Below are 19,143 nucleotides of genomic sequence, written 5' to 3' on the forward strand. Positions count from 1 at the left end.
TCATGTCCACATCCTCGTTTGTTATTCTTTCATAGCCATAGGGATATGTTTTGAAGGTGTAGGGATCTATCACCCGTTTTTCGTACACAAGCTGGTTCTTTTTCGTCTGAGAGACTGTGGTCAGTGAGTACTCTTTGGAGTTTCGAACGATGTGATAAGGCTTGTAAATATCAGTTTGTCGCGTTTTCTCGAGAGGGCGTTGAATTTCGTCTAAAACATTTTGCCGCAACACTTGATAATTTAACTGCTTGCTACCTTCACCGTTAAAAGAGATTCCCCTCACTTTGCATTCTTCTTTTTCTTTCTTCGTGAGGTAGCCATAATTTTTCGGTCCCGCGGACGCAAATTCAGTGATGAAGTCGTCTTCTCCCAACTCGTCCTTGAAATCAACGAGAAAGTCGTCAAGGGGAGGATTGTTTTCATGGGGTAAATTGGAAAAAATAACGCTGTCGGTGTCTGTGTACTGTACTTGTTCTTGTAGCATGTCCAGAGCTGCATACAAACGAAGTCGAGCCCAACATGTCGTGAAACAAGCGATGAAAATTTTGAGGTTTGGTGAGACAGGTTCGTCATTCGATTTCAGTTTCTAGTGAACTTCAACGATGTCTTCAGACAATACACTCACGTGGAAAATGTCATTTGCATCACTCTCATGGAATGCACTGAACCTCATAGGATTCCCGAACTCTTTGATTTGAGTTTTGTTGGTGCGCTGGCCAAACTTCCCCCACATGGAATTTAACATCATTTTTGCAAGGCTACGTTTGCCGGGATTCTTTTCAATGTTGTTGCGGTTGAGTTCGATGCCCTCTTTCGCTTTGTAGGATCTCAGATGTTGTTGCTGTTTGACGGGATCATTGCCTACATGAGCTGGTCAGCCGCTTGCCTCCTCTTTATTCTTTAACCATGTATTCACATAGTCTTTAAATAGACCTTTCCTCGTTTCAGAAAAATGCCACACTTCGTGAATATAAGTTATTTTGTAGCCTTTCTCAACGGCTTTGTTCAGTTCGGGGGTACACCATGTACCTGTAATTTGTCTTTCACTGTCGCTGTGACTGTAAACCCAGGACCGTTCTAGCATTGGTTTTTCCATCTCTTCTTGTACACAGGCTCTACATAGCGGGAATGTCAGTTTACCATTTTCACGCAGCGGAAGTACTGGATGAAACAGTTTTTCTGGAGGTAAGATTGTGACCTTGGCAATCCCGAAGTAATTTTGGATGTCTGTGCTTTCCGGCTGAAATATAATTTTAGGGTGGCCGACAGGATACTCAGCATTCTTATTGATGAACGGATAGAGAGATGTAAAATCATAGTAATGAATCTTCTCTCCTGAGGCGATGTCAGCCAGATGAAAAAGTTTGACAGCGTTTGTTCGTCCGCCGCAGAAGGCATCACGGGGATTTAGTGGCTCCACCAAATCGAGGTTGGTTACAAAGTTCCTGACGTCCTGCCTTTCTTCTTTCATTTTCCGCCAATCACACTCCCACATTTCGATGACGTTGTAACCTTTGTCACGCAAGAATTGTAGTTTTTACTGGGTGCATAGATACACGTCGGCAGTGCCGCGGTGCTCTAATCTAAGGTGTGTTTCGGATCTGTTGGGATAGCATTTACGACAGCCATGCCAAAAGCAACCTTGAAATTCGTAGACGGTGTTCGTAGTTGCATCGTAGCCGTCCACGGTGTAGCGACTGTTGGGGATACGGTATTCCCCATCATTTCCAACATGTTGAATTCTCCCACTGATCTGACTTTGTTGCCACAGTAGATATTCCATGGCAACTTTCGACTGATTTGTTTTTAGTCGCCAACCGTGGAGAGGCTCGGAAGCAATTGTGTTGGCTTCCATTCGGTTTTGTCGCAGGTCTCGATTGCATGCCGAAGCAATAGTAATATGACTGAAGGGGTCAAACTTTGTCTCTTTTTCAAAGAGCCGTTTGAAAGTAAGGCATCCCTCCTTCCCTCCCACATTTTCAGCTCTTTCTTTATCATGCCATTTCTCGAAGTCTTTACGGCCGTACGTTGACAGACATTGATTCAGGCATGTAAAATTCTTTCTCGGGAATTGGTCCCACGTAGTCCTGATTTTCAGGCGTGTTAAACAGGTGAGGAAAATAGCCCTTCTTTAACTCTGTCAATCCGAATGTCTTTGGAAATGCAGAAAGCGGCATTTGAAGAAATGACAGAGAGTCAATAAAGTTAATATTGTCAAAGGTTAATTGGAGAAGTTTAGCTCCATTTCTGATTTGATTGAGGACCCTGTGTTGGCGATGATATTCCTCCACGACGAAATAGGAGTCGTAGCCAGAAAAGTTATGGGCCAAAACAGTTACATTGCGCGTGTCTTCTCCAGTTAACGTATCCAGCCATTCCAGGAAATCGCGAATGCAATCTTCACCTTTGAAGTGGAGTGGACAATTATCATCCTCAGTTTCCGCTATTAAAAGATTAGGGATGTGTTTGCCAGTGTCTTGCATCGCCTCAATATCGAAGAAAACGAGAATGGGAGGCTTTTCATCATCATCATCATCATCATCATTACCATTATCCTCTGCTTCGGCTTCGGTTAGTCGCTTGCGTTTTTTCTTTTTCTTTCTCTTCTTCTTTTTTCTTTTTTCTCTTCGGTTAGCTCTTCCGGTGTTTTAGGTATCTGAATAAAGCATCGGTGGCTTGCGGCCTCTATGTACTCGTGGCAAGAGGGACAGTCTATGTAACCGCATTCATGTTTTTGTTGCTTCTTGAGCTACGACATTTGCGGCGTTGACTGCAAACACTGATGTTTCTGGAGTCAGCGGTTTTTCCCTTGTAGGATTTCGTCAGATGATTTTGAAAACAAACATCACCATAAAACATCCGCTTACAGGATCCGCAGGGTGTAGCTGGTGGTTGATTACGACACCTGGCCTCTGTAAAGTCCTCACATCCCGTTTGTAAGCAGGAAGAACAATGATCAGGGTTGTTTTCACAGGCGTGTTGACCTTCGTTATTGTAGGGTTTGAGACACCTAGCGCAGAAATAACTGTTACCAAAGAGCCCATGTAATTTAGTGATCACATTGTAGTGTTCATTATCATACAACAGTACCAATTGTTTTTCCTGAGGCTTTCCAAAAGAAGTCACGCTATAACCTCGGGTAGCGTCCACAAGTAAGAGCTGATAAGTGTTCAAGAACGACGTCAATGCAAATCTAGTGAGTTCCTCGTAACCGCATTTTCCCATTTCTACATTAGCTTCTATATGCAGCTTGATTGCTTCATCTCTCTGGATAGAGACACTTCTTCTGAAGCTGTTCCATTTAGGGTGATCATCCACTCTAGCTTTAGCTGTCACAATGGCGCGGGCGCAGCATAGTTCATCTTTGTTATCGATACTGATGACAGAACCTTTCAAACGTTTGAAAGTTTCTGGATTAGAATGTCCAGGTTTCAATTTTCGTTTCTGACCGCTACCGCGAGGAGATGTACGAAAGTGTGTAAAAGATAATTGAAATGAATCATTCATTTGAAAGTTCTCGTTTGAGTTTAACACCTGTGACATTTGCTGCAGCAGACTGTCGACACGATCGCTACCATTCACCCATTCCCCCGCCGGTAACCCTCGATAAGCATAGCTGTTGACTAAGCGATTGCTGGCTAAATTGAAGTAGACACGATCAGCGGCTGGTATCCTGTCTCGGAGAATCAAATTTTGGATTGTTCTATGTAATCCATCAGCAATTGTTGCTGCCAAGTTTTGTTGAGGTATAAATTGTCCCACCTGACGAATGTTGGAGGTGTAGTGACGCTCTCTAACGCCCATTTTTTTGCTGTGACTATCTACGCCGTACGGATTGAGTACAAATTTCCTCGGGTAAAACATAGTCCAGAAATATGAGAAAATAGACTCGATTAAGTTCTGTATCAGCGTCACAAATTGCTAATGTTATCATAACATTAATTTGAGCGAATGGTGAATGGATCAGACCATATAAGATTGTCTCCATCAGAAATCGAACATGTTCTGCAGGAAGCGGGTAGCCAAATTTGAACTGAAGAGAAAAAAATCGTACGATTAATGTTTGGCATTCGTAAGCACGTAGCAACAATGTGTATGTGGAATCCTTTTGACTTTGTGCCACGCGCACAGAACTAGCGTCGGTTTATCACTCACTCACTGGACGCACGTGGTAGTCAAGTCAACCTTGAAACTGACATGTATATATATAAAAAGTCAAACTTACCGCGTTAATTCGTTGTTCGAGTCCTTCCCTATCTTGTATCGCTTCTTGAAGAGCGTTTATTGCTCGCTGTCGCGGTGAAACCTCTCTGTTACGAGGTTCAGTAAGTTCCACAGGTGGGAGTTCGTCACCTAGTTTTCTTCGGCAGTGGAGACACAGAGGGAGAGTTTCTTTCCCATTCCCTTTGACAACTGCGGTGGGCGAACTTCTTGCAGCATGGGAAGCGTAGGACATTTCCTCCGATAATATTGAAACCATGGTTCTCATCGGTCAAACAGAATACACAGTGTTTATCGCGGGCAGTTTCGGGCACTATTTCTGCATCCAAACCACGTAGCCTTCGGGATTGACGTTGCGCCATGTTTTTGCAATGAAAACTGTAAAATACTCTGGAGTCGATTTCACTCGATTTGCGTGAAGTAATATTAGCTAGCGCGACGCTTATTTCAAAGTGACAGAATTTTTCTTTTTTTTCAAAAGGACGGGTTTTTCAAAGGCACGGTATCTCAAAGACTACCCCGCCTTTCATGCCGCCATAATGCACTAATCTGATTGGTTCGGCAAAGCGTCGACGGTTCATGCCACCATAATACACTTATCTGATTGGTTCGGCAGAGCGTCGCACTATTCTGATTGGCTCGCTAAACATAGATGGTACATGTCACTCAACTTGGGTGTGCTCATAAAAGATCAGGCATAGTAGAGAAAAAATATTCTCATTCTCACTCGTGGAAAAATGGCGGTCAGCTTTGAAAACGATTACGTTATGCTGTCTCACGACCGTGCTGATCAATGAAAGGCACGTGGATTTGGACAAGGAACTCGCAGCGTCCAAATTCCTGCGGACCTTTAATTTAACGTCAACTGTGGCCTTTCTGGCAAGGAAAACTTTCGTCGATAGTGACGATTATGAAATCGTCGAAGAAGGTTACAAGACGGGTCACGACCACTAGTACATGTACGTCTTCAAAATGAAGAAAGTTATCGGAGTCTGTCCGTGGGGTTATCCCACGGACGAGATTTGCGTTTATTTCTCATGGAAGGAATCGTACGGTCAACACGGAAACGAGATTAATGACGCCAAAGGGGGTGAGGCTTCTGGTTACCATGGATACGTCAAACTCGAGAAAACAATAGAACTCCTTTCCATAACAATACCTTTTCATTTGCATCACAATACCTGTCAAATCTGTACTGGACTAGCCCATACCACTACTGACATAACTTAGTTCGACACTATCTTACTTCACTAGCTCAAACTGGAGCAGCTTACGACGAAAATACTGAAGTAAAATTCCAAGAGACATAAACCTATTGAGTTGTGGGCCAAAAGCATCATATATTTCGGGAATTTCGGAAACCATCAGTTTCCCTGCGCTACATCCGCAAAAATCCTCGCAGCATGTACGCGCGTGTACCGCACATGATGGCGCAATTTGTTCTAAAAATAGAAAAATTGTCCCGTATCATAGGGACAGCCCCAATACTAGAAATGGCGCGCGCTTACGGTCTCCGTCCCCGTATCATCTTAATTTGCTATGCAGAATTGAATGTAGATAGCTATGGAGTCAGCTACAATAGAGCGGTATCATTGTCACGCAAAAAAAAAAAGTAGAATCAAAAACCATTCAGTGGATAAAGTCAAGAAATATATGTTATTTGCCGGCTGGGAGGTCCGTATGTTGAAAAACTGTGATCGAGGTCTTGAAAATGCTGCCCGAGGCCGCAGGCCGAGGGTAGCATTTTCAAGCCCGAGGTCACAGTTTTTCACAATATGGACCGACCCTAAGCCGGCAAATAACATGTTTATTTTTTTCCTGCAGTAAATTGGTTTTACAGATTTTACGCAGAGTTTACGCAGCTCTTGTCATTGAATCGGCTTGCGCGCCGTCTACGATTTGTAAAAAATCTTAACAACGAGCGAGTAACTCAGATAGTAGACAAAGACAGATGTATTAAAAGAACAGATTTTTTTCAAACTACTTTATGTTAGTTGCATTTATTTCAACAGTTAAGTTCTGCAAAATTGGTTTTGCGGTTTGAAATTTCGTGGGAAGTTTGAAGTTTTACCACAAAAACAATTCCTGTCAGTCGTTACTTTTCAAATCACTAGAAATCAGACTTTTCTACCGTAAATTGAATAGCAGTAAGCGAGGAAATTTGTGAAGTGTATTCCACAGAAATTCTCCTAAATACAGCAACGATCAGAGAGGTAAACTCGACTGAAATTGACTCAAATTTTACGGCGAGAGAAATACAGGATTACCCGCCATTATAGCGCCAAGCTACAAACAACCAAGCAAACTCTCACAACTTCAAAACACTCAATTGAATTTACTTACAGTGACTTTCCTTGCTTAATCGTCGATGGATGTGTAAGAAAGGCAAAAGATTGACGATTACCGCTAACTTTTAGGAGCAAAATTTAGGCAGCGGGAAAAAAATTCGGCCCGTGGGCCGTATCGTAAAAAGTTGGACCGGTCACGTGGTTATGATTAGCCAGTCAAATTCGAGGATTTGGGATTCCGGCCCGCTCAGATGCTTGAGAAAAAAATGAATTGTGATATTATAGAAGATAAATACAGACGACGGTTCTCCAAGTTTAAGATGTGTGCGTTGTCCCAAAGTTGAGATATCCGTCAAAATGTTTCGAGCAAATTTACAGAGCGTAGTATGGAGCCGCCATGTTGGTGTTCTTCGGGCTGTGGTACACCAATATGGCTGCCGGAAACTAGTGTCAACATCTGGAACTTACTTTGGTTATCTAGGATACTGATTTTCTGTACTGAACAAACGAACATTTAAATAAGCACTTTTCCAAATACTATAAGGTCTTTATAAATTATGGCTAAAAATCACGAGATAAATACATATTTTTCGACAAACGCGATCGTTGCTTTACGTCACGCAGCGCCATAATTCTGAAATTCAAAATGCGCTGATTTCCAAACGAAGGACGCTACTGAGCTGGAAAGTTTTAAACAGATTTAGATTTAGTACCTCTTATCACTTATGCATGATGAGGATAAAAACTTTCGGGGCTCTTTAATTTTGGATTATAGTTAGACGTGTGCAAGTTTTTAATACTAGTGTACTTGTGTAACTACTTGATCTGAACTTAGATATCGAAAAGTCGTGAATTGCATAAACCTACCAGCTACAAAAGTATGTGGGAAATTTTGCTTTGTCAAAGCGATGTTCGTTTCATAAAGAATTAAATTCTAGTTATCAGTTCGCGATATGTCGGCTTGGGTGAGCCAAACAACTCCTGTTCTGGCAAGGAAATTCACTCAGGAACACCTTAATGACATGGTAGACAAACTGAATCGAAGCTGAAATAAACAAGGCAATTTATTTAACGCTACAGAAATCGACATCGGTTCTCGAGGGAAGTCAGATAAGAAATCTAAGCTTACAATAAACGGGACAACGGAACCAGCACTACAAAACAACTTACCTTGGAAGCTGCAAGAACTCGCTACAAAAAGCAGGAAAAAATTTACTGGAAACGGAACAAACGTACACAGCGGAGGATACGCCCCGCAAACCGCACACTCAGACCCGAACGAAATTACTAGAAACCAGTGCCATGAGCGTATTATACATTCTCTCTCCTAGAGGTCGGTCAAGTGCGACCCTTATAGCCTGGACAAGCGGACAAGACCAGCCACGCTTAACATTTTTGACGGTTTAGGGTACTTTCCAGCATAATCCCACACAAAGATGTCTAGCATGAACATTTTAAACCTAGTTTGTGTGGCTGATTTATTACAATCTTGTAATTAAATTATTATTCAACTTACTCTTAATTCCTTAGATTTTCTTAGTATACGACTATTATTGCCAAGCACATTTAACATGAACCTCTGGCTCGAGAGAGCACTCCGCATATAACCTGCGTTGTAGGCGTAAACGGGGAAGTGGTAGGGGAGGCGAAAAACGCGAGGAAGAAGAAGAATAAGAAGTGGGAGGAAATGGACAAAAGGGGGTTATTATTATGGTAGGCGTTCCTCGTCTCTCCTATCCCCCTATCCATCCATTATCACTCTCCCTCTCTCGCCTCTTCTTCCCCCCCCCCCCTATTCCACCCCTCTCCCTTCTCATCCCTCTTCCCCTCTCCTTCGTTTACGCCTGCTATTCAGGCCCCCCTATTATTGACATTAAAATAATATATTACTTACGTAATTACTTATTGCCATTATCTATTGTCAAAACATAGTTAAGCAGCAAACTTACAATAAATAAAGTTCGACCTATATGCTTTCACAGCAATGTCTTTTGCACATGCAATAATAGTCGTATTATTACGAGCTGCAACTTTCAGACAGTAATTTGCACTCGATTATAAAGAACCGCGGAGGAAGGAGGAGCTGGTAGGGCTATAGGCTAACCACTCTTTTGCTTGGGTTGAATTTTGTAGGTCCCCGCAATGCATAGTAAATGGCGAAACAATGACCCCTTGCTTTTCTTAGCCAGATTATTTTAACTGTCGAAAACAATTTTGAGGCCAGTTTTTGCGCTATACATCTGTCAAATGCAAGTGCATACCCCGAGTGTTTAGTGAGTACATGGTTTGCCACTTCACTTGACACACGGGTGGTCGATGAACATATTTCGTCATTCTTTGTATGAATGGATACAGTTAGAGCTTACGAGATTTAGTTTGTTTGATAGGCGATTTTGAAGCTCCTTACATTTGATCTGTCACATTACTCCAACTCCGATGTTATAATCAAAACAAACCTCGACCATGCATGATAATCAAATTAAGCACCACTTTTAAAATGAAATTTTAAGAGACACGCGTCATAATCTTGTTTGAAAACGTATCGCATGGCACAGTACAGGACGGCTCTAGGATAGTAATCAGGCCAGTAGTTAACTTGTCTTGAGAATGCATACGCCTTCCAGAACACATCAGCTCGGTTGCTTAACAACGCCTTGTTCAGTCCGTCGATTCTGTCGCCATCAAGAAACTTGCTGATGGACAGATATTTCTTGCTGAAGGTGTAATCCATCTGCCACGTGCGAATGGAAAATACTAAAAAAGAATTTTTTATTACAAAAATTACAAAAATAATTTTAAAAAAACTTATGAAGGCATGCTTTAGGTGTGATTGCATACATCTTCAGTTTATCTATTGATCTCTGAGACAAGTCCCGTAAAATTAGTTTATTCGTGCATGACCCCCTATTGAACATGAAGAAGTTTTAGAGACTTTGGAACCAGTGGGAATGAGCTCGGGTGCTCAACTCCCGATTTGGAAGCATATGGGATGCTAGTCCATCATAAGTTACTCGTCTTATTCCACAGCATTCTCTGGGGGCATTTGCTCAATAGGTAGATAGTACTATCCCTCGGTAAAATGACCGGTAACCATAGTTCTTCTGATAATTACCAATTTCATACCTGGGTCCAAGTCCATGTAGAACTGAATATAATCAACAATAGAGAGAGCTTCTTTATCCAATGACATCATTCGGAATGCTGGGTTGCTCTTGTAGTCTGGGCTAAGAGAAGGAGCGAGCAAAGCAAAGGACTTTTTCATATTTGAGGAGTCTCTGTTGGAATCAAGCAGCTGAAGTCTGAAATCATCTTTGTGCATGTAACCAAACAATTGACCTACAATCACAATGAATTAATTCAACTCATCTTTACAGATATATAGTTATAAAAAAGCCAAATATATTGACTGGTCATGCCGTCTGAGCTGTTAAATTGTCACGGGAACCTTTTCGAAGCTTAAATGCCACGAGAGTTTTGGTCAAATCATAACGTCTCTTGTTATCCATGTTATTGGTTTAATTTGGTTCCACAAAGCTCGCAAATTGCCACATGATCAAATTTTCTTTAAATTATAAAGATATAGAATATTACCGGCTACAGTGGTGTGGTATTTCCCGACAACCAGTTCCATATACCGTTTCGTATAGACTGGCAACCAGTAAGGCTCGTTTTCATCAATGTCCATTCTAAAAATCAAGCGTTAAGCGTAACCTGAGACTAGAACGTTTACAAAGTCAGGCGTTAAAACCTGGGTTAAAAGAAAAGACTAATTTGAATGTAATCTAAAGAAAGGAAGAGAGAAAAGTATGCAAGTGTATTCCTTCATTCGGTACTTTGTTTTTTCTTTCGGATCCATTCGTTCTCTTGTCCAGGAAATTATAATTATTTATCTTAGACTATCCAGCAAATGGACGAACAGATAAGCGTTAGACTGGCGAAAAAGTTCCCCAGCATGAGTCAGAGTACGTATAGCTGCCGTCAGCTGATTTAATCTGACAAGATCCACAACGCACAACCATAGACACTGCCGTCGCCAACGTTCAAAAAGGTACAAAAACAGGAACTAACCTTGCAACGTACAAAGGGGCACGTTAAAGAACTGTTTGGACTAATAACTACGAAACTACAAAACTGCAATACGCAAAACGAAAATCGAAGCACGTGTGATTACCTAGGAAAAATGTCACGTGATGTCATTTAACCGGATATAAATGAACCGGAAACGAAACTGTAGCCACAGTACGTTTTGATTGAATGTGATAACAAGTTGTAATCGTTTATTTGGATGCATCAGCTGGTTGGCGACGTTGTCAATCCGCGCAGTTCGAGCTGAAAGACATCGTTCTCTGATTCAGTTATACACGGTTGGTTCGACATCTCCCTCACTAGTTCAGACCATTCTCTCGACATTGTCTTGCCAGCGCAAATATTATGAAGATGAAACAAAGAACAATCAAGGTGATCCGCACATTCGTTGTTTTTTCATTTTTTTCTAAGGAATAAGAACTTCTTGGTTAGAAGTGCTCTCACTGCACTATAGTGTTGGAGTAACTTGTCGAAACTTGAGAGTAGTATATGGGGAATAATGTAATCAGTTTCCCGAAGCGTTAAATTATAATCCATCTGCGACAGTTTGAGACTGCAACTTTTTTAACTTATACTTCATGTAACCATTCCCATAATAATTATTGACGATCCACTCACTCACCCTGGAGGACTGTGACTTGTTATGAGCACCCTCTTGCCATGTTCTTTTGCAGAGTTGAGTTGATTTTCTAGCCAAGAAAACTGCCCTATCGCGGTTTGGTTAACTTTCGGATCTTTGTGGTTGCTTCTGTAGTGCCAATACAAGGTATTTAAGACGATTAAAACCATTTTCCCATCTACGAATTAAATTTCATTGGTTAACGGCGTTAGTCGCAAACACGTCATTTCGACAATATTTTGTGGCAGTTATCAAAACTAGTAAAAGGAAGGTACAAAAATCTGGAAATGCACCCTTTACAGCAAGAGTCCCTCATCATCAAGAAATGAAAGTTGTACGTAAAAGTCAAGTGGTTGCCATGGATACATATTCTGCGAGCAATGAAACTGCGTATCATTTTTGCCAGATAGAACTTTAGGTAAAGTTAAAACGTTTGATGGTTTTGCTTGAATCGTCATATTTGGAAAACCGATTTTTAAAGAAGTTAGTAGAACTAAAAACAGCAATATACCAGCAATGCTTGCATTGTAGTAACCACCCTCTAAAAACGTTTTCCGCAGCACGGCCATAGTTGTTGGTTTGTTAGCATCTGCTGGACAGCCATCGCAAACAACCAACGGTGCCCAGTAGTTTAAAATGGTCTCATACCAATCACTGGAATTCGGCAAGGTAAATGGCACCAGGAAGTCATGTAAACCAAGAACAGGAAATATGGGAACGTCGTGAAAAACTGCACGCGTGTTTTTAGCGGTCACAGCAATTCCTTGTAGAATGCGCTCTTTATTAGGGATTATTACGTGTGGAGCTGAGTCTCCTTCAAGAGTAAAATAATAATCAAATTACAAAAGAAAGAAAGAAAAACAAAGAAAATCACAACCGTGAAGGAGGTTTGGATATCCGGTCTCAATTAGTATAGATTTTGACGATTTACTTCTCCGTTTACTCCTTAGGTTTTGTTTCTATTGAGAAGACATATCAAACGCTCGAGACAGTTTCATCGGCTATCTAAACTCCTCGAATTTAGTCAAGGAAAATACTCCGCTGCACGTATTTTCAACTCTCTTCTCGGTGTTTGGATATCTCGATGAAACACTGTCTGTCGTGTTTGATATATTAAATACATGGCATAGGAGAACCTCTGGTTATATACATACATACTTCCATACATACTTTATTAACTTTCCCCTAAGAGGCTTTTTAAAAACAACAACTCAAATTTAAATAAGTACAACAATAAACATCTACTTTAAGGACCCTAAATTATATATCCTGGTGATACTAATTCGGGTGTTTATGACGTACAACTATCGTTCATCCTTCTGTAGAGCTAGGTTCAAGTGGAACGATGATATCAGTTGGAAAAATGTTGCCAACGAGGAATATTTTTGTTGAAGTAAACACATCCAACCTTGTCTAGAGATTTCCATTCTTTGTTGGAAAAATGTTGCTAAAGAGGAGTAGTTTTGTTGAAGTAAACACATCCAAGCTTATCTAGAGATTTCCATTCTTTGTTTCGCGTTACATGACCAAACTCCTAGAAACCCGAGTACAATCCTCAAAACGCTTTACCTCCAAAACAAATACGTTGAGCCCCTAATTTTTCAAGTTGCGTTTCTGACAAGAGTTAGTGGTTATCTATCTACAGCAAAAGTTAAAACAAAAATGTGAACAGAAGAACATTTACATTTAAGCATGAACGTCCTTATTACTAAGTCAGACTCGATTAGAGCAGAAGTTTTCGTCAAAGACTAATCATTTGAATTTATACCAGCTGGAGCTTTTTTTTTTTTTGTTTGTCTCTTTATTAATAATTGGTATTTTTTTATGTCACTTTTTCTTCTCTTTTAATTATTTTCGCTTGTTAACCTATATTGATGCTACTTTTTCAAACATAGTTATTTGAGCAGAAACCCTGACCTTCGCATTTCGAAGCTTGACAAAGACATCTTTATTAAACAATGTCGAAACGCTGTTTACCATATTCTCTATTTTCGATTATTTTCATATTGAAACGCTTTTAACAGGCCTTGTTTATCCCATTAACAGAATAATAACAATTAAAAAATGGCTGAAAAGAAACAAAGAGGGCCACTAAAACTGAGAGTTGTTTAAAATAATCGACCACGTCCATTTTTTCTGACCGTTAAATGTTTTCGTGCATTCATACAAGAGTACCACACTAGGCTAAGAGCCAAGTAGTGCCAAGGAGATGTTCTGCTGCCGAGAGTTATACTTATCACAGAAAGGACTCGTTTAAGTTGGAAAACTGGTAACTAAGCACGAAACAATACGGGGTATCCATTGACGATGAACAGCGAAGAAATGGATTCCGCAATTTTGTCCGTGACCTCCCGCAGTTGATTATTATTCACAAAAATTCAATAGCCGTATCAAGCCAATTTTTGTTTTAGTAATAAATATTCAGAAAAAAAAACCATCATCGTCCTCTTGAGGATATTCTTTGGCAGTTATATGAGGATGATACGTACATGCATCCTAATCTAAGCATTGAAATCCTACTCTTTCTTAGAAATATTTATGGACTAGAAAAATTATGTGAAAAAATGTATGTGAGCCCTCCCGTTGTACCTTTTGTCAGATAATTATATTATATTAGCTAAGACAAGAATACAATAATAAATCATTCGAGACTTGCCTGAGATCAAAACAAACTCCAGCTTTTGTTCTTTGCTTACGTTCCTCATTGCTTCTAAACTGCCGTTGAGTAACAACTCCGGAGTATCACAACCAGTCCGGCCAAAAGGTGCATCGGACGCGGCTTCTATGATCGCTGCATTAAAACGGCACGAATCACCGCTTGAAATTGAGCTGTCGTAGTTCAAGTCCAGGTTGATATCGGAAACGTGAATAAAGTGGACAAGGTTATCCTCTGTTGTGATTTCTACAGGTGTAGGCCTTCGCTGCTCATTTTCCGAGTCGCAGTGAGGACAGTGGATGCGAAGAGCAAACGTTAAAATTGTAAACAACAATAGAACGACACAAATAATTGCCAGGACTATCACCAAGAAAAACGCAGCCGTTCGTTTCTTTTTCTGATTGTTTTTAGAATCTTCAGGAGGCACCTCTAATCCTAACTCTTCAGGCATTTCGAACAATTAGCAACCTTCAGCCCTGGAATAAGTTAAGCTGGGTTCCATTAAGCTGACTTCCACGACTGATGAGTGAGGCCAGGTTCACACTAGCGACATAGCAACACACCGACATAATGACATAACGACATAGTCGCTTATGTCGGTAATGCAAACATCGACATAAAGACATAGGGAAAAGATCAGTTTTTTTATATTTTGTTGTTATGTTCTTGCTGTTTTGTAAATTACGTGAGGATGTTCACGCTACTAACATAATGGAAAAACGTCCTTCTTATATCGTTACATTTATGTCATGTCGTCAGTGTGAACTAGGCTTAATCAGGTGCATGACATCAGCGAGACGAGTCATTAAAAATAAGCAATGATAATTATTACCAACTGCAGCGAATACCGCCCAAATAACAGTACAAATAAACAGCGATATTGTACAGTTATCTGTATAGTAGAAAACCTGTTTGCCTTACAGGTCGGCGCGGGCACGCAAAACTGTCACACCCTCTCTCTTTCATTAATACATTTATTGACAACAGCAGTTGGACAATAAATCTCTTATTAGATCTTTTGGTGTGTACTATCGCTTTATATTTTTACTCGTTGTTTGTATTTTGACTCGCCCTACGGGCACGTCAAAATACAGCACAACTTGTAAAAATATACAGCGATACCACACACCAAAACATCTGATAATATATATCAGAAGCATGTTACGAACTGACAATGTGAACAGCTCCCAGTTGGCTTGATTGGCCACTTGGTAGAGCACTGCACCGGTATCGCAGAGGTTATGGGTTCGAATCCCGTTCAGGCCTGAATTTTTTTCAGGCTTTAATTTCACAACTGCTTAAGTTGTGTGTATAACTGCGATGATCAATCATATCTTCATATCTTTCTCCGCAGTTCAAATATATGGTCTTTCATATATTCACTTGTATAGCTAAGTAAAGTCTGCATACGAGCCAAGTGGTCCATCAAGCCAGAGCTTGTCCCGGTTTCTGTAGCATGAAGCGACTAGGAGTATTTCTACTCCCCCCCCCCCCGGGATGGGATGCTAGTCCATCGCAGGGTTACCCGCAGCATTAAATAGGCCAGTACCCATTTATACACCTGGGAGGAAAGAGGCACTGTCAGAGTAAACTGTCTTGCCCAAGAACACAACACAATTTCCCCGGCCAGGGCTCGAACCCGGACCGCTCGATCCGTATTGTCCCAGCGCACTAACCATGAGACCACCGCGCCACCATAACAACTGAGAACTGGAGGAGGGCTTTGCAAAGATTTGTCGCGTCAAAAGACATGGGTGGGTGAGGGTGGGGCCTCTGAGTGCGCACTGGCTGGCGAGTTGCCACGTGATGGTACGATCATGTGGCGAAAAGCAATAAGAAAATGTAAATATAAATAAATATAAATACTCAATGACTGGCACCAATGGAATATGTGAGTGTTTTCCTCGAGACTTAACTGTTTCTCGTGGTGATAGCCATTTAAAGGTGTTTTGTTATACCTTCCAACTCTAAAAACGGAACAAACTGCGTAAAACTGTATTTACTTGACGCCGCCTGGCACACAAATGTTTCGCGGTCTTAAGGTGCACGTCCATGGAGATCACGTGTGAGTCGAAAGTTGAAGTTGTTGTTTCCTTAGGGAAGTTCTGATCCATGGTATACACGTGACACGATCTCCTCTAATCGGAACACGACTCGGCTGAGTCTGGAAGTGTTTCAAAAAAACTTTGAAATAGACTTTAAAGTTGTCAGAGCCATTTGACTCATTCTAAATTGCCTTTATATTTAAGAGGTTCTGCCTGAGAGACCGGGGCAGACTTGGAAGTGAAGGTCGGCCGATTTTGCTTAAAACTGGTACACAAAGTCATTATGCGGACTTATGTAATATGCCAAAGTTTCAGCTTCAACGACGTTCTTTTAGTCGAGTTCTGGATATCAGCCCCTCAGGGGTCCCCAGAGGCTGATTTTCAGTGCAATTTTGGCCACTTTTCAATCTCTCTTTGAGCAACGTACAGTTAATTTCAAAAACAAAACCATGTTTGTAATGCCCTATTCTTAGGCTTCTATGGGTAAAAACATTAGCTCGCGGGAATTTTTCGTTAGCCTGTGGCTGTTATCACAACTTGGTCCTACTTCAAGCATATGGGAAGCAACCGGAAATGTTTTTAAGACCACATATTTTCTATGCCCATATTTTATATCGTAAAGTCCTAGTATCCCTGCAAAGTTCAGCCCTTAGTTTAGTAATGTCAAGAAAAAATACTAAGTTTGAGGCTTTTTTTAGTAAGAAAAAACTTACCAGAAGACGACTAACCAGGCCACTTCCGGTTAAAGTTTGAGCAAAGCGTGTCTGTAAAAATCAGTCATTTAATTTCGATTAATACCTTTTTTCTCTCCTAAGTCATGAATTAGAGACTCTGAAGTTAATTGTAACCAAAAAGAGTTACCGTTAATCAGAAATTTTCATGTTATTTTTTTTAAGGACCGATCAGATTTTGGTCCGGGAACGGTTATAAATTTTGTGGAAGAAGTCTTGAAAATTACGGATAATGGAGTCGCTGTGGAAAAAAAAAACATATCAATATATACCTAACAATCCATCTCTTGCCGGTTAATCACAATGCACCATTGCATCTTTTTTGGTCTAAACTGCAATATTACGTTTATCTAACATTCAACTCTTTCAACGAAACAAGTCTGTGGCCCCGAGTAATGAAGCGCTAATTAAATCAGGAATAAGACGCCAGGCTTTGTGGTCCGATTTCGTACCATAACCCACCTGTATGGGACCTCTTTTCTGAAGAAAAACAACTTATCAGTCACTCTAAATGCAATCACAACGGGAAATCTCGAATAAAATTATAGCACATTTTCTAAAACAAAATGCAGTCTCACTATTCCAGTTTATATGCAAAGTGTCTGGATAAATTAACTTACTATAAACGCTTACCTGGCTTCAGGTTTACAGGCACACCCCTTTCTTGTAATACCTTAAAAGTAAAGCAACATTAACAACCTTAGCCCCAGCGATAAATTGGTCGTGAGTGCGTTGTTGCGAGTAATAAAATGTAGGTTGATTCATACCGTACGTGGCGAAGTCACGACACGCCAACTTATCTGTAGTTTGCTAGCTATGATTGACTTGGAATTCAGTTTTTTCTCGTCTAGATTCGTCTCCTTGATACTGCAGAGAATGATTAGGCATAGAACTTGCATGAGAACCTGAAGAACGAATGGATATGTTCATGAGTCCCCCAGTGCAAACGGCCTAGGTATTATAAATTGAGGAGACGTCCAAGACAGTCCTTTTTCCAAGCCAAGTCGCTGAATGTCTGACCAAATTACCAGAACATTACTCATTGGCACACTTTCGCTTTCTCTATCGGGATTTTCCATTTGTTGCTTTCTCAGTCAGCACAGATCCAGACTAAATCGGTGTACCGCATACATCCAAAGATAGGACAGGGGAGGAGTAGATTTTCCTTCAGTATGCTTGCTCTAGGTGATATGGTAAGTCGTCACAAGGCCCAGTGTCTCATACCTGCTGGAGCTTAAATTGGTTATTGCTCTTCTTCCCTGGACAGGATGATAATCACCGGCTCCCATTTATACATCTGGGTGGAGAGAGGCACTGTGAAAGAAAATTGCCCTTTCCAAGACAACATGGCAACGCCCTAGTAACCAGGAACGCTCGGTGTGGAGTGCAGCCAGCTAACCATTAGGCCGCGACCGTGCTATGCGCTAGGCAGTTGCCAGTTTTGTACAGAATCCGAATGTGCTACTAAGTTACATGTTTACTTCAGTCTGTCCTAAATTGATAAAATGCAACCGGGAAATGAATATCTGACCAGCACATGGACATCTTGCTGGCTGGATTATTTATTTACAACAAAAGAAACTACATTGTATCTGCGATCAGATAATTAAACTTATTAAATCTCTTCAGTCTGTTAGTAAATTTGTTTCATTTGAGTGTGCTTGAAAGGCAGAGGAGCGAAAGTCTGGCTATTACAATTTAGTCTCCTGGAAAACTAAAAACATAAGTATACGGTTTCCCCTTTGGAAAGACGATGATATTTGCGAGGCATGAGATAACAAGCCATCAGAGCCTGCTGTGACTCTCCCATTAGCGACGTTAGATCGAGATGCTACCCACCTGCTGGTCAAATTAATGTGGGCACTGGTGGTAGTAAACTGGCCGCGTCTCACAGAGTTGACAATTTCCATGAATGGAAGTTAAGTATGAATTAAAGAGGATTGTGATTTGCCTATGTCACCGCCGAAAATGTACCTGTTTGCGTGACCAAAGTGGGCCATGTCAACACCCTTTCCATCTAGACGAAAAAACAAATTGAAGAAACCGAAGAAGGTTACCGCTAACGTTTCAGATAGCATATTTCAGGAGTTCGGCATAGTAATACCTATTGAATCCCTTAAGTATCCTAGGGCAGAGTGACTACATGACATAAATTTATTTTGCACGTTCAAAGATGTTTTTACACGCCTTAACGTCTTTAATTCGTTCCACTGGTTCAAGGATTGTTGTTCCATCATCATCTGGATACACATTTGAACAAAATATCTCTATCTTAAATTGTCTACCCACCCACAATTCAGTTGCTAACATTTTCGACGTCATGTTGGACGTTGTTCCACTTGAAAAGTCGAAAGAGCTTGGAGATGAATTAAGGAGTTTCACCTACCCAATATTAAATCATAGCGGAGACGCTTCGCGTGTCATGCTGAAACAATGTAATCTCCGGGCGAAAATAGGAAGTAATTTGGCCCTGTATTATGGGGCTTACTTACTTACA

At 40.8% G+C, this 19,143-nt stretch overlaps 2 protein-coding genes across 2 annotated transcripts in view; one reads left to right on the forward strand and one right to left on the reverse strand.

Moving 5' to 3' along the window:
* The window catches only part of LOC145467734 (uncharacterized), a 144,968-nt gene that overhangs the window by 114,118 nt on the left and 11,707 nt on the right, over nt 1-19,143 (forward strand). The window lies entirely within an intron of this gene.
* On the reverse strand, nt 8,989-14,321 carry LOC145467219 (acid sphingomyelinase-like phosphodiesterase 3b). Its single transcript, XM_081450775.1, has 6 exons — nt 13,871-14,321; nt 11,726-12,028; nt 11,218-11,392; nt 10,101-10,195; nt 9,633-9,845; nt 8,989-9,263 (listed from the first exon to the last, which is right to left on the reverse strand). Exons 1-6 carry the CDS (start codon nt 14,319-14,321, stop codon nt 8,989-8,991), a joined length of 1,512 nt encoding a protein of 503 aa, XP_081306901.1.

This window comes from Orbicella franksi, chromosome 14, assembly GCF_964199315.1.
Source record: "Orbicella franksi chromosome 14, jaOrbFran1.1, whole genome shotgun sequence".
NCBI lineage: Eukaryota > Metazoa > Cnidaria > Anthozoa > Scleractinia > Merulinidae > Orbicella > Orbicella franksi.